General features: G+C 42.3%; 1 protein-coding gene across 2 annotated transcripts in view; it reads left to right on the top strand.

Moving 5' to 3' along the window:
- Positions 1-15,460, top strand: part of bcas3 (BCAS3 microtubule associated cell migration factor) — a 305,863-nt gene that overhangs the window by 34,054 nt on the left and 256,349 nt on the right. For both annotated transcript variants that reach the window (XM_034867219.1, XM_034867220.1), the window contains exons 10-13: positions 2,225-2,301; positions 2,911-2,994; positions 5,573-5,743; positions 9,276-9,369. In XM_034867219.1, the coding sequence (XP_034723110.1) occupies positions 2,225-2,301; positions 2,911-2,994; positions 5,573-5,743; positions 9,276-9,369 (426 nt within the window). The remainder of the gene's footprint in view (positions 1-2,224; positions 2,302-2,910; positions 2,995-5,572; positions 5,744-9,275; positions 9,370-15,460) is intronic.

Here is a 15,460-nt window from a genome sequence, read left to right as displayed (position 1 = left end):
CTATCAGTGTCTGAGCCACAGGAAACCAAACATGTTCAATAGTTATTAATCGTTTCTGAATGCAGGGGCCTCGTCTTCATAACGTTGTTTGGTCTGTTTGGGCCGTAAAAGCAGTAAACAAAGGGGTCCTGTAATGTGTGTGTAGCTCAGCTTTGGATGGGCCGTTCTCCTGCTGCAGGTCCGTCTCTTCTCCAGGGATGTGGTGCTGGACATGTTGTGTTTTAATGAGCACTTAAGACTTGTCCCATGTTTATGTTCTTGGTTGGTTTGTATTCAAGTGATGTGTGCTTCAAGCTGGGACTCTTTCTTTTCTGTCCAACGTGATTCTACAGCCTTGTATATGAGTGGAACAATGATCGTGGTTTGATATCTACTGTGTTTTTGTACAGTAAAAACGTGTCTGTGGCATCTGGTTATATGTTAATGCCATGTATAACTATAAGGCCCAGATCAGACAGAGCACGTTTTAGCAGCCTGTGGTGGCTTTTTGTAATTGTTTTCTGCTCTATGCGCCTTACTTTTTTGCAGGAGCACCCTGGATGCCTTGAGTTGAAACTCAGAGCGTCACAGCAAATCACAGTTGGCAGTAGACAGGTTTTTCGGTGGTTGTCTAGCAAGCATAACAAAAAGACACAACTGGCATTGTTTTGTCCGATCAGGGTGTCTTCAACTAAAAAGGCAGTGTATTTTGCAGCCTGCAAACACTCTCTGTCTGATTTCTTTGAAGCAGATTTGTTGTCACTACTCTCTGACTCTTCAGCTTTTAGTTTTAAACAAATAGACGTTTCATAAACAGATTATTGTCACACACATTACATGTTTGACAAAATGTTTTGAACAATTATTCTCCAAATGTGGGCTTTCATTCTGATTTCCCCGTCATGGATTCCTGTTTTGACTATGGGTAGAGGTACTGTAGTAGTTGAAATACTGTAGTAGCAGCATCAGTAATGGTAACTTACGTTCCATTTTTCAAATGTACTAACAGTTTCCAAAGTAAAACGTTAACTGGAATGTCAGACAATGATAATCAGCTATTAAAGTCATTTCAGGATTTAACCTTCAAAAGCCTGAACCTGCTTTCTTTTCCTTTAAATCCACCCATCATGTCTGTTACATCTTCCTGCTTCGCCCCCCGATCTCCTGAGCATGCCAAACACTGCCTGGGCTCCCCTCAACCTTGGAGAGGCATGAAAGGCTTCTCTGGCGTTACCAGCAGTCCTTGTTGCTTACCTCAACCCACTTTTTCCCCACCAACCCCTTCACCAACACAGCACACTAAATTACTGCCTCCACTTCATCTGCTCCCTGAGCATCAAATTATTGTCAGCAAGCCATTTTCCCCCCACACCTCCGCGCACTTACATTAGCTCAGTGTGTGTGTGTGTGTGGGTGTGGGTGTGGGTGGTTTTGTGCGTGACGGGGGCCTGTGCGGGTGTTGGATCAACATTTTGTTGCCCATATGTTTACTCACTGTGGAAACGGGCAGACGGTCAATGTCTGTATCTGCTTTCATTTAAACATTATTTATGACAATATCAATCATTTCTCCAGTCTGTTTACAAGCATGTTTCCCTGTTTTTGGTCGATTCTGTCTTGCGGCAGAAGTAATAGACGCCCCTGTAGTTTGAGCTCAGTCTTTGGTGTTAGTCATAGCAAACCACGTTTTTGTTTACTTCCACATCTGTTCGAGTGGGAATAGAAAAATATGTCCTTATAACGTCCAAGACATTTATTTATTTGTGAAGGGATAGCTTTGTTTGTCATTTAGGATTATTGGTTTCTATTTCAATTTCTGCTTGTGTTGTGTTGTGTGTGTGTGTGTGTGTGTGTGTGTGTGTGCACGCACGCTTCTGTGTGTCTGGGTGTGCGTGCGTGTCCACAGGGAATATTGTGTTAGTCAATCAGGAGAGGAGCCTTCCTCAATTTCTTGGGTACCGCAGTCTCCATTAGGTCATACTGTGCTCACACACAAGCCTACAGACACGTCACCCTCATTAGACACCCATTTATCTTCCCAAACAAGAGACTCCCCACAAACACATTAATGGTTTAAGATAGTTACAGATACTCTTCACGGAGGGGGATTGTGAAACTTTCTGCATGTGTTTCTGTTTTTACTTGCAAACTTTTTATCATGTGGTTATTTACCAACATTTTTATTTCTATTGTAATTATCATTGGTGCTCCTGTTAGCATGATCATTTTTTGTGTGTCTTTTTAGGCTGCTATCCCTGTCCTGGCCCCAGCCTAAATCCAATAGCTCTGGGAAGCCGCTGGTTAGCTTATGCTGAGAATAAGGTAGACACACACAAACATACACACACAGTTGTCCACCGCAGAAGTGCCTTATCACGAAAGCGACATATTTACAATCCCAAAAAATGCATTTTATCTGCCTCTTTAATCTCTCTGGATAAACAACTCATTCCAAGAAGAGTCCATGAGAGATGATAACAATTTTAAAATCAACAGATGCATAGTTTTCTGTTCTCTTCTGTGTAATGGGATTCTGAAGTACTTACAAAAAACAGAATATTCTATTGGGCTCTCTGCAATACATTTAATGCTTAATATTGGTGCTGGCCTACTCAAGTAATTGACAGATGGGACCACTGTTTGTGTGAGTGCCTAAGGATTTCCAGAAATGGCAAAATCTAGTTTTTTGAACAGCAAGAGTAATACTGGGATGGAGCCATTTAAGTGGTATTGTATTTGAAATTAAATCAGTGCAGATTGGCTGTTTGGTTGTGCAACATTTCTTTCAAAGCAAAACCAATTTCCCTCCAAAGAGTGAAGGGGGAAGGCTTTTGGATGTCTGAAATTCTCTCAATTTTTTCTTATCATACAGCTTCTGCAGACTTACACTATATGTCATGACTTCATCTGTAAATCTTTATGTTTTTGCAGTTGATCAGATGTCACCAGTCTCGCGGGGGAGCTTGCGGTGACAATGCACAGTCCTATACAGCTACAGTGATCAATGCTGCCAAAGTAAGTTACAATACATAGACACATTTACCTGTTTTACTTTAACTGCTGCATTACTGGACAACCTGTCTACCTTACAGTTTATTCATTTTTATCAAAATTGTACAGCAGTCCACCACAGTACTATATTTTATCAGATGTTGTATTGCTATATATATTTTGTTGTTCCTATATTTAAACTTGCACTACATTTTAGGTTTGTCTTAGATTCTTGTTTGTACTTACATGATTTTCTTTTTTACACATTGCATGAGCATTGTTGGAGGGAGCCTGAGAACAAATAATTTAATTGCCTACGACTGCTTCACTAGAACTATTGTGGTCATGAACAATTTGGTACTTGAACTGCAGCAAACACAACATCTCAGTATAACGCTTGTCATCATAATCTTCTTTTAAAGAGTTGGTACTTTCACTGGGTATCAAAAGCAAATACAAATGCATGGAAAATATGTTCAGATTAAATGCAGCAAAGCCTTAAATGTGACACAAACCTTTAATACTATAGTTTGCAACTAAAAGAACCTACATGACTTGTTATTGGTTTCTCCTCACCATTGAAATTTAACCTCAATCACGTCTGCCTACAGAAGGACTGACACTAAACTTGTGTGCTTTCATCTTAAAAGTTAGAAAATTAGTTATTGTGTTCAGACTGTGGCTAATCTGTCTAAATGTCCTTTGGTCTGGTCTTAAGCCTTTGCTCAGATAAAACAGCACCTAATACAGCTCTGCGTACACCATCTGTGAATGTGCTGACATTGGATCCACATGGCCCGCCTGGCTGACTGGGGCTGAGCTTATGAGACACTTCATCAACCTGCCTATCTATTTTCTCCACTGTAATCTGTTTCTCTCCAATGGTCTTGTTTTAATCATCTCCACAGGGGAGTGACCCTAAGATTGCTCACTAACGGCCAACAGCCCCCTTTGATACCAGGTGAAATTCATTCCTGATCTGATTTAGCTGCTTGCTAACACATGCTCACAAGCTAGCTCCTCATATGGTTCGAGTCTGTTTCTCTATTCGGTCCCAGAGAAAGGGCTAATTGATTTACAAAGAGCAAGTGTATCCCTTCCCCTTTGCTTAATGGGTGCTAACAGATAGTGTGAGAGAAGTCTCATTAACAGGCTAATGGTGGAATACATCAAAAAGAGCACCAATCTCACAAACAGGTTAGCAGCACGGTAATGGTAAGGACTGGACAATGGCGGGAGGTATTGATATGCAGACAGGCAGTCTGCCTGCCCGCCCTCTCCTCATTTAGGACCATATATCTCAATATGGATGACAAGGTATCTCCTTCTGGCTTGTGGCGCGACACGCTGGCTCTTAGTGCTGATGTCCAGAGACATGGAAACAAAAAGGAGGGGGTTAGCATTAAAGTGTAATGGCTTTTGTTTATAAGAAAGAAAAAAAGACAAAGTGCAACAGCTCTGTCCAGATTACAAATTAGCTCTCCTATGGTAAATTTGTGTATCACATCAATCTTGTTGCCTATCACTCCTGGGTGTATGAATGAGAAAGACCTTTCACATAAATTAGGTTGTAATTTGTTTAGATGGCGACATCAGGCCATGTGTGTGTGTGTGTATGTGTGTTGGTGTGTGTGTGTGTCTGTGTGTGTAAGTGCATGTGTTTTTGTCAGCCATCAGACAAGATCTACATCCAGACCCCCCACCCCCCTTTTCCAACGCCAGACCGATAGCCCCTGTTTGAACTACCACTAAGAACTCCACAACTGCAGTGATTAGAAAACACATTACTGTTGATCAATTAGGAGCCAAACGCCTCCTTTAATAATTAATGGCTCTACTGGCATTTTACACACACACACACACACACACACACACACACACACACACACACACACACACACACACACAGAGACAAACACACAAACGCTGCCGTACACAGGCAGCAGACACTGTTAGTGTGTGCCTGGCCAAGTGGCAAAGAGAGACAGTGGGTGATCCTCAGACCCAACAAACGCAAGGCGCCACACTGTATTGACAGGGCCGCCTAGTCTGAATGCCTGATTAGGCTCTCCGGGGCCCCTTTGGCGCTTACACACACACAGACACACAGTCACACGCATTGGACTCCATTAGAGAAAGACAGTGTAGTAGGTGAGATAGACTCCACTTAAGCAGCACTATCCGTTTCCCTCAATCGAGCCACAGAGGTGTGTTTGAGCCAGACACCCTGGCTGGGCCCTAAGTGGACACAGAGGAGCCTGACACACACATAACACACATGCACACACAGTTGTCTCTTGCGGCTTCAATGCTACAAGTCATCAGCACTACAAGTTATCAGCAGGCATTGAGTGAACACGGTGCGCTCTTACACACACACACACACACACACACACACACACACACACACACACACACACACACACGCACACACACGCACGCACTAAGCAGCTCCTTTGCCAGCCAAGGCTTCAAACAAAGTGAAGTACAAAATACAATATATTAGATATGTTTAGAATACACTGTGAATATATTAGATATCAGATATTATCAGGTATTCAATTTTAAGAACGGATATATTGTGTTTTCTTTGTTCCTCCAGACTTTAAAGACAGGCCTGACAATGGTGGGTAAAGTTGTCACCCAGTTGGCAGGCACGCTACCAGCAGGCACTCCCGACGAGGAAGGTACACCTCACAGTGCGAGCCGCCGCAGCCCCCACAACCCCGGTGTGGTCACCATCATTGACACACATAGTGTTGGCGAAGGACAGGTCAGTGAAGCGTCTCTGCTTTTGCTTAGTATTGTTAACGATTTAATACTACTGGTTTTGTATACAGTGATTCAATTTGTAAAACGGTCATTATGGGCATTAGGAAAGCAGGTAGGCATTTCAGTGTGGAAAAGTCATTTGTACAAACTACACTTTGTAATGATTTCTGTAATGTTTGTATAATCAAATCATTACTGACTAGACCACTACATGCTTGCAATTTCCCCAGACTGGGCCCTTTACATATATAAGACACAAAAACACACATTCATGTGCACTAGAGTGCGGATCGGGCCGGATTTTTCTGTCCGAGCCCGGCCCGCGTCCGACAGAGCAGTAACCGAACCCGACCCGAGCCCGACAGGCATTAAGATATTTATGTCCGAGCCCGACCCTAGCCCGACACAGTTAAAATCGCATTTGTTTCTCATACTAATGACACATGTACGTTTGTTTGTGTGGAAAGCCCGCTTTTATTAACATCATATGTGGGGGATTATGTCAGTAAATCTGAGTAAAATAAATACCTTGCTTAACCTGTATTGATAAGCCGCCCCAATAAGAGATGCGGTAATTCAGCATTCACTCACACATATACTCTACATGTTTAGTTTAATGCTTTGCTGCCGCTGCTGAGAATGTAATGTAATAGGTTTACTTGATATAGCACCTTTTACAGACAAAGTAGCAAAGTGCTTTACATGATAAAGATTTGTAAAATACAATAAGACCCAAACAGTAAATAAGCAAGCAAAAAAGAAAAAACAAACCAATAGAAATAAAAACCCAAAAGTTATAAACAGGAAAAAAGAATGAGTTTACACAAAAAAATGTTCAATGCCTTATCGCACTGATGTGACCGAGCCTGACCCGAACACGAGCATCCTTTCTAAAAATCTGTTCGAACCCGGCCCGGCCCGTCGGGTACCGTTGGGCTCGGGTCGGGTATCCATCCTCTAATGTACACACACACACACACACACACACACACACACACACACACACACACACACACACACACACACACACACACACACACACACACACACACACACACACACACACACACACATCATTTGTTCTTGGCTTTTTGCCTCTCTAGTCTTGTCATGTGTGACCCAGGTAAACATAACTTTTGCCTCTGTGGCTTGGTGGGGAAACAGAAAAATCTCCAAGGCTGCTTTTTTCTGTGGCTTGGACACACTTCGGTCCATTCACTTAACTCTGCTTGCTGAAAGGTGTGACTTAGATTTGCTGCATATTTTAACAGTCAGCTTTTAGCCACAGCCCTGTCTGTTCTAGCAGCGCTGGCAGGAGAGACACTCTGTAAACAATCTTTGTTGGTCTGTAACCTCAGGTGAAGCTCAAGGCTGAGCGAGTGCACCATATGTCAATAAGGTCTTGACATTCAATTTAGCCATCTTTTATGAGGAATTTGCAATGTGAGTGAGAAGTAAGTCCTTTGCCAAATATCTTTTTTTTATTTTTATAACAACATAGTTGTGAGTAGGGGTGCTCAGAAGAGCTCAAATTGGTCATTTGTTTAGCTTTTTTCTATAAAAGGTCCCATTGCATGAAAATTTCCCTTCATGAGATTTTTTAGCATTAAAATGAGTTCCCCCAGCCTGCCTATGGTCCCACAGTGGCTAGAAATGGCGATAGGTGTAAAACGAGCCCTTGGTGACCTGCTCTGCCTTTGAGAAAATGAAAGCTCAGATGGGCCGATCTGGAATCCTGCCGCTTATGAGGTCATAAGGGGCAAGATTCCAGATCGGCTACCTCCCCTTTCTCTGCTTTGCCCTCCCATAGAATTTGGCCCACCCATGAGAGAGAGAGATAATGGCTTTCAAAGGAGCAAAGTGGCAGTTGGTCAAGGCCACACCCCCAGCCTCTGCCTTGCACCTTCCACATTATTCTTCACAGACCCACCCAGGTACATATAACTGTATATAGAAAGTATACAAACCAATATAGGGGTTTAACCCAGGTTATGGTTCGAACCATGCCAGTTGCCTTCAACATGATCTCCCTTTAACATTTAAAGAAATGCTAAAAGCTTTTATCCCCTTAACCATGATTAATCACACTGCAGTAGCTGTCACATTTTTAATGAGGCGTGTTAGCATACATAGTACAGTGTGTCAGTGATGTATTCACCACACACACGTCCACTGCTTTCTCCTTCTCTCTTACACATTGAATGTAGCTGCCCTGTAGCCAGTGTGTTGTCTTATAAGCTGGACCTAAGCCTTCAGAAGTAGGCCTGCACTCTGTCACCAGCCAACACACTGTAACCGTACACTGGTCATAAACACTGACTAGGCCTGGCAAGCAGGAGGGGGAAAGCTAGGAGCGCAAGAGAAATGGACGGTGAAGGGGGAGGAGTGGCAGGGTGGGCGGGCGGTAGAGAGCGAAATAGGAAAAAGCAGGAATATGATAGAGATTGGTTCCTGTGTCAGTGTGGCAGTCCAGGATATTCACATGTCTTTCAGGCTTTGAAAGCCGTTATTTGGAACAGCAGCCTTATAACACACAGGCACACACTCCCCTGTGTAAGGGGCTCGGTTCTCTGGAGGACACTCTTGTTTCAAAGGGCTCCAGCAGGATTCCCTCACAGAACAACATTGTCTGCCTGCATTGTAATAAAAGTGATCTGCTTCATGTCACAAGCCTCTTTCATTCTTTGTATTCTACCTTTTTTTTCTTTTCCCTCCTGCTCATTTTCTTGCTTGGAGTCTGGGACGAAATCTCTTTAGTTTTTAGGGGCTGTTTCTGTTTTGACTAGTTTCTATTTAAAATGCTCAGCCACCCTTCCTGACATCGTTAATGCAACATTGGGGCCAAATTTAACCCTGTGTATATGTTCTCTCTCTCACACACTAACACTTGTGCACAAAGAGACCTCATGTCTGGTCTTATTTCTAATCTCACTTCGTGACTAAAGGGATTTTCTGCCAGCTCCTGGTCTCAGCTCAGCCTTTGTTTTATTTGTCCCAGTCTTCACTACAGACTTCATACAGAGCATTAGAAGCAGCCTCTAGATGTGCAAAGTGACTTATAATTTAATTTTTCTTAGGCAAGTTTCAGAAGTAGCAAGCCAAACCTAGATTTGACACCATTTCCTGTCTGTTTACAGGAAAACCTGCTGTCATTGACATTATTGCCAAAGTTAATTTGTCCACATTCTTGTCTCTGTTTTTGGCCCATACCTTGTCCACACTTTTCTCAGTACAGCATCTTTAAACACCCACAAGAGGGCAATGACACATTCAGAAAGGAGTTTAACTTCCAGCTATTACGCTATGGGGTGAATTCAAAGAACACTGCTGAGTATGGTGACGATATCAGACCAAACCAAAATGTGAAGAGAAGTCCTTGAGCAGGGGAAAGTCCCGTTCTGCGTTCAATCTTCTGTTTGTTAGAAAATGATTTGTAGTTTCTGTGTATCTGTGTATCTGTGTGTCTGTGTGTCTGTGTGTGTGTGTGTGTGTGTGTGTGTGTGTGTGTGTGTGTGTTCGTGCGCACCCCCCAGGTCTTGGTGAGTGAGGACTCGGACGGAGAGGGAGTGGTGGCTCACTTCCCAGCCCATGACAAACCCATATCCTGCATGCAATTCAACCCCAGTGGTAAGACACACTCGTACATGCGTACACTCACGCGCACACACATTTTTGAGAATGGAGCTAGAGCTCTCTGAGCAAGTTTGGAAGACAGGAAGTAGGAGAGGGATTACACTTTGATTCAAGTGTAACATGGTGTGTGTTTGACTCACATGAGATCTCATCTGGCCTAGACCAGCAAACTTACCCAAATGTATTAATTCTGTATTATACACAACAAACAGCCTGAGTTTCCCCAATGCATGCCTTTACCAACCTTTAAAGGTCCCATGACATGGTGCTCTTGGGATGCTTTTATATAGGCCTTAGTGGTCCCCTAATACCATAGCTGAAGTCTCTTTCCCAAAATTCAGCCTTGGTGCAGAATTACAACCACTAGAGCCAGTTCCACAATGAGCTTTCCTTATTATGTGCCATTTCTGAGTCTGTAGCTTTTGCGGAGGAGAGAGAGGGGGGCAAGGTGGAGGCTGGGTGTTTGGCCTTGTCCAACTGCCACTTTGCTTGTTTGAAAGCTATGATGTCTCTCTCTTATGGGTGGGCACAGCAGATAAAGGGGAGGTAACCTGGTCCCTTATGACTTCATAAGGGGCATGTTTCCAGATTGCCCCATCTGAGCTTTAATCTTCTCAATGGCAGAGCAGGATACCCAGGGCTCGGTTTACACCTGTAGCCATTTCTAGCCACTGGGGGACCATAGGCAGACTGGCGGAACTCATATTAAAAAATGGGAACTTTTGGTAAAGAATTTACTGAAATAAATAATAATTGGGGTGACTGCCGATTCCTGATCAGGTAAGAAATCCCCATATTGGCTCTGACCCAATACTTCTTGATCAGGAAATCCATAGTTGGTAGGTTTTTTTGTTCTTTTACCGATTTCTACAGTTTCTGTCCATCAGCTTCCATGTGCACATTTTACTCTTCCTTCATATACTTTAGTCTGGCATCTCCTTTTCCCACTCATCTCGGAGCATTGCTGACCCCCACCCCAAACATAAAGGGACAGTAGATTTAAGTGTGAACAGGCTACCTCCTCAGACTGTGTAAGCTTGTCTATGATCCTTTTACTCCTATGGTGTGTATGTATGTAAGTGTGTGTGAGTGTTCATGTATTTCACGCTGTGTGTGTTGTTCGTGCATGTGCAGTTAATAAAGAAGTTGCTGAGAGATGGCTCTCACCCCATGACCTCCAAGCCCCAAGAATTCTTCACTTACCTAGACTTATGACTAAACTCAGCAGCTCTGTCTGAGCAGGAACAGGAAGATATTGCAGACAGACAAGACACAGTTGTCTAGACCCCACCTATTCTCACCCTCATATTACCAAACCCCCCGCCCTCCCCAAAAAAACAAGACTAGGTCAAAACCTAGTATGTGGCTGGGCTGTGTATGGTCAATGTGCTAAAGTGAGCTCTGAAAAGACATAGAACTTGAGTAAATCACGTTTACAAATTAGCTTTGAGTAAAGCATTTAGTTTGTTGCAAACATGCTGACAAACCCATTAATAACCGGCAATTTAGATGGAAGCATGCAAGGTACTGTACAGCGCAACTGGCAGTAACTGATGAGCAAAACAGAAAAGCAAATTTCTTAAATGATCCCAAATAAATGCAAAGCCCACTATGATTAAGAAATGGTTCATGAAACCAACCTTTGTATTAGTGTGTGAGTGTGGGCCCCTGTGTGTTGGTCTGGAGGTCTTTGGTCTTTTCTTATTTAGGTCTAAATAGTTAATGGTGTCCATTTATTTTGTTTTATTTCTTTTATCTTTTAAGGTTGATAGTTTTTGATGAGGGATGTTGGCTCCTATTGATTCATCTCTTTAAAGTCACTATGCTATGCCAGGTTCCGGAGTTTATTTTTTATATAAAAGTGGTATTTGTTGGTATTTGTAAGTGTTGGCCGATACTTTGTTGAAGTTTAAAACTTTTGGATCTGCCCAGAACAACTCTGGATCTGCCATAGCCAATTGCTAACGTTTGGTTTTGGCTTCGCCTTAGCCACCCCTTCACCACTAACAGAGCGAGCTGGAAAATCAAACTCCGTGGGGAGGAGGGCCACAACATCATGGCCACCAACAAAAGTCAGCAAAGATTGTTCTTGCTTGGGCTTTAACTTCTGGCTATTCGGCAGCATTGCCACAATTGCATCTTTCTCCGCCGACATTACGACTAGTGCACAACCTCAACGTCATCGTTCTCAGCCACTCCCTCTGTTCGCTGATTGGACTGGTAACAATTTGACCGGAGAAAACCCAAGAATACATCGCAAACTCACATGTAGTACTGAAGGAAAATGGAAATTAAGCGTAAGTACGTAGGAGGGCGCAGCCCGACTAGTATTTGTCTGTACTTAAAAAATAAATAAAATTCCTTTAACATCCAAGCCAGGTTTCTACAGAAAAGCACCCTTATCATTCATAAAACGGTACACGTGGTAGTAAGTTTTAGTTTACTGCTAAATGCTGAGTCAGCAAGCATTCAGAATCCCTTATGACTAGTTCCACGGAGCACCGTCAACTTCAAAGTTACAAACACACTTTTAATCTTTCTGACTCATTTTATTTGAGCCAAATCTTAAGGACTAATACATATTACAATTACAAACAAACACCAAAAGTGTAGCCAAAAATACAGATTTTCTCCTTTTCTCCATTGCTGTTAGGGCGTTTAATAAGATTAGGACAAACTAATTTAGTAGTAGTAGTACGTCTGGAAGCTCCTCTTTTCTACTGTTACAATTGCAGGACTCCTTTCAGCAGTGTTTATTCTCTTATTCTTTTGAATTTCTCAGCTGCCTGATGTGGATTGTCCCATAATTAAAGACCTTTTGGATTTGATCAAAGCCCAAATCCTGAGTGACTGGTTCATTGGTCTGGCTCTAAGTGAAGTCTTTCAAAGAAGTTAGCGGAAGTGGCTTTTACTGAACTACCTTGCTGGCCCTATAGAGGCTCCCTTCACAGTGGTCGAGCTCAACATGGCAGAAACAAGAATGATAGACTTAGCAGGAAACAATGATATGGCTCAAACAGAGCCTGGAAAGCCCTGAAGTTTTGGCTGGGAAGAGTTATGTAAGAAACCCCAGTGGCTTGTGTGTGTTGGAGGCTCTACAGAGGGCGGACCAGTGGCCGCCAGCTCTTGGTGAGGCGGCTGGCGCTCTGCGGCCCTTCGGTGAATCTGTGGATCTATTCCTAGTGGTGTAATTAGAGGGAAGCAGATGAAGTGCAGTGGCGAATCGCTCTCTTTAACAGCTGCAATGTGTGTGTGCTTGTTTTCTTTCACGTCTCGTCCTCTTCACTCGTCCTTAACGATCCTTGACTTGATTGTTAGGTACGATGCCAAGGTCAAAATACACTCATGTTATGATGGCAGAGATATTGTCCAACAACTTGTGCATTACTTTTGAGTGTGACTGGCACTATGGGGGAATGATTGATCTAGCAGCTATGAAGGTCACCACCCTCTGCACTTCATTCTTTCAAACCTCTTTCTTTACAGACCTACTCAGTCTGATACGGATCAAGTGCTTTACATGCAGTGAAGGAGTATTCAGACCCTTTACTTAGTAAAAGTATCAACACTAATCGTAAACATATTCATACGTTTTAGTCCTGCAATTTAAAACTTTACTCAATTAAAAATGATATAAATATCAACAGAAAAAGATCTATCTATATATCTATATTGTCATTGCACAGTACACGTACCAAGACAACAAAATTATGTTTAACATATAACCAGAAATGCATCAATCACCATCACAACACATTATTATTACAATTCTTTGGACAACAATACAGTATTTGCTGATATAACAAAGTCTGCTACAATATGATTTGTATTTACTTCAGGGGCCTGCGTCCAACACAAGGTGATACGTAAGCCCATTTAAAACAATCACTTCTATTTATTTATATTTACAAAAAGCAACTAAAATATGATTTGATAATGCCATTTCTAAGCTCTTGTAGACATTTAAATTAAAAACAAACAACTTTTTGATAAAAAGAATAATTTTAAAGGGGGAATTTCAAAATAAAGGTCCATCTTAGAGATATTGATGTTGTCAATATCGATATTTTCACTTTGTATCAATAATATTGGATCGTTGAGGATTGAATCAATATATCGATGTATCTTTACACCGCAAGGTACCAGTTTCCACACGGTGGACAGGAACAGTAATGATAACTTAGAAATGTGGGCTTGGACAGCCTCTCTTAAAGACAACATGGTGTACTTGGGTATTGTTGGGCATGGATGTTCCACACAACTGGAGCAAGCGGTTAAACTGAATTAGTCAGTTATCTTGCTGCCTGTACTTAGGGCATAAATCACTCAAAGAAATTGTATTTAAACTGGATGCAGTATACTTCCACCCTTGTGCTGTCAAGAATCTCTTTCATTGCCTTTTTCTGTCTCATAGAACACTACAGAATCAGAACTTTATTTTTGTGCAGTCGTTCAAATGTTCTGAATATGGAAGTTTTGAATACCCCATCAAAGCCAGAAGTAAAGGCAGTTGAATCAAGACTGAATCTCTCCCCACACGGAACTGTCCCGTAAACCGAATCCCTGGTTTAGTAACAGGACGGTCTAATGAATAGCCTGGCCCGGTGTGCCTGACCATTGAGGCGGCCGTGCCGTGAAGGCAGCTCTCCATGGTGTAATAACTCTGTCTCTCCATCTTACTGATGTGTGAAAGAAACCAGGCCGTTGCCGAAAAACCCTGGACCCACACGCACATGTTGAACACGAGGGGAATTCCCACACACAAGCAGCTTCGCTCAGCCCCACATTTATAGCCACACATTTAGCATGGATTAAGTTGTGTCTTCAAACCAAGATAGTTATTAGCACTCACAGCCAGCTCTGATGTGATTTACAGCAGCTACTCTGCAGGGCTCTCTGTCTCTTGTCTTTCAGTATTTTGACTGGGGATACGTCGGGTTGGTCTTCCTATTCATATTTTCTGTTAGACTATTGTAATGTTGGGAAATGTGTTCAAGACTGATAATACATTTTTAGTGACGTCTTTGTTAAAGAAGTTGTCAGATACACGGGTGTTACCTCAGCTGTGTTTTACACGCAATGACGTGGTCAATGTCAAAATGGTCTGCAGAGCACTCTCTGAAGTAACTTCAGATATGAGTTTGATAACTTAAATAGAGAACAGAAACAGCAGTCCTTAAAAACAAAACAATGTTTATAAAACTGCAAAAGTAATCTCCCTCAATCATCACTTACAGAATGACCCGCTAAAAGTGTGTGGCCGTGTCTGTATTTGGAGACCCTACCCTCCGCCAGCTCTTAATTTGCTGTATGCGGGACATTTCTGGGCATCACCCTTTTGGCACTGGTTGTGAAGACTAACTCTGTTTAAATCATAAAGACCACTAAACCTATGAAATGTTAGAGATATCAGCTGCTCACAAAGACATCACCAAGAGGTGATCATATCCATCCAATGAGAGCGAGAAAGACTAGATAAACACATTTTCATAAAATAGACACATTTTGAACACAATGCATGATGAAGGCAGATTGCTTTCACTAGTTCAGTGTAACAAAGTAAAGAGTGGGCTTTGGGAAAACAATGTAAAATAAAGAATAAGTCTTCATTCATCTGGAAAAAAGTAAGTGGTTACATGGCCAAAGCAAAGGAGAGTCATTGGGTTTGCCAGTGACCGTGACTCAGGGTCTGTGGAAAGCTTGGCTGAGAAGGACTCACCCCAGTTCCCCCTTGACCGACACTCAACAACACACCAGACACCTCAGCAGTGTGGAGTCATTCACAGCCCACACAGTGCGGTAACTTGCAGGCCATTTGTAACTTCTTTACGGTATGCGTGTAGGTGGGTGGCTCTGTGGGGAAGATGTAAGTTGCTAAGTTTCTTGTGCTCATGAATGAAGTACTTTTGTTTGTACTGGCAGAAGTGAATTACAAAAATGTGCAACCTAGACTTGTTTAGAGGTCAAATGTTTAGTTGACAATTGAATAGTTTTTTATTATCTAGAGCAGGGTTATTCAATTAAATTTCTAAGAGGTCCAGATAGAGAAGATTTTGTCACGCAAAGGTCCACAATATCACAATGA

This window comes from Etheostoma cragini, chromosome 3 (genome assembly GCF_013103735.1).
Source record: "Etheostoma cragini isolate CJK2018 chromosome 3, CSU_Ecrag_1.0, whole genome shotgun sequence".
NCBI lineage: Eukaryota > Metazoa > Chordata > Actinopteri > Perciformes > Percidae > Etheostoma > Etheostoma cragini.
The sequence above is the reverse complement of the archived record's forward strand: the minus strand, read 5'-3'. Positions and strand labels throughout refer to the sequence as shown.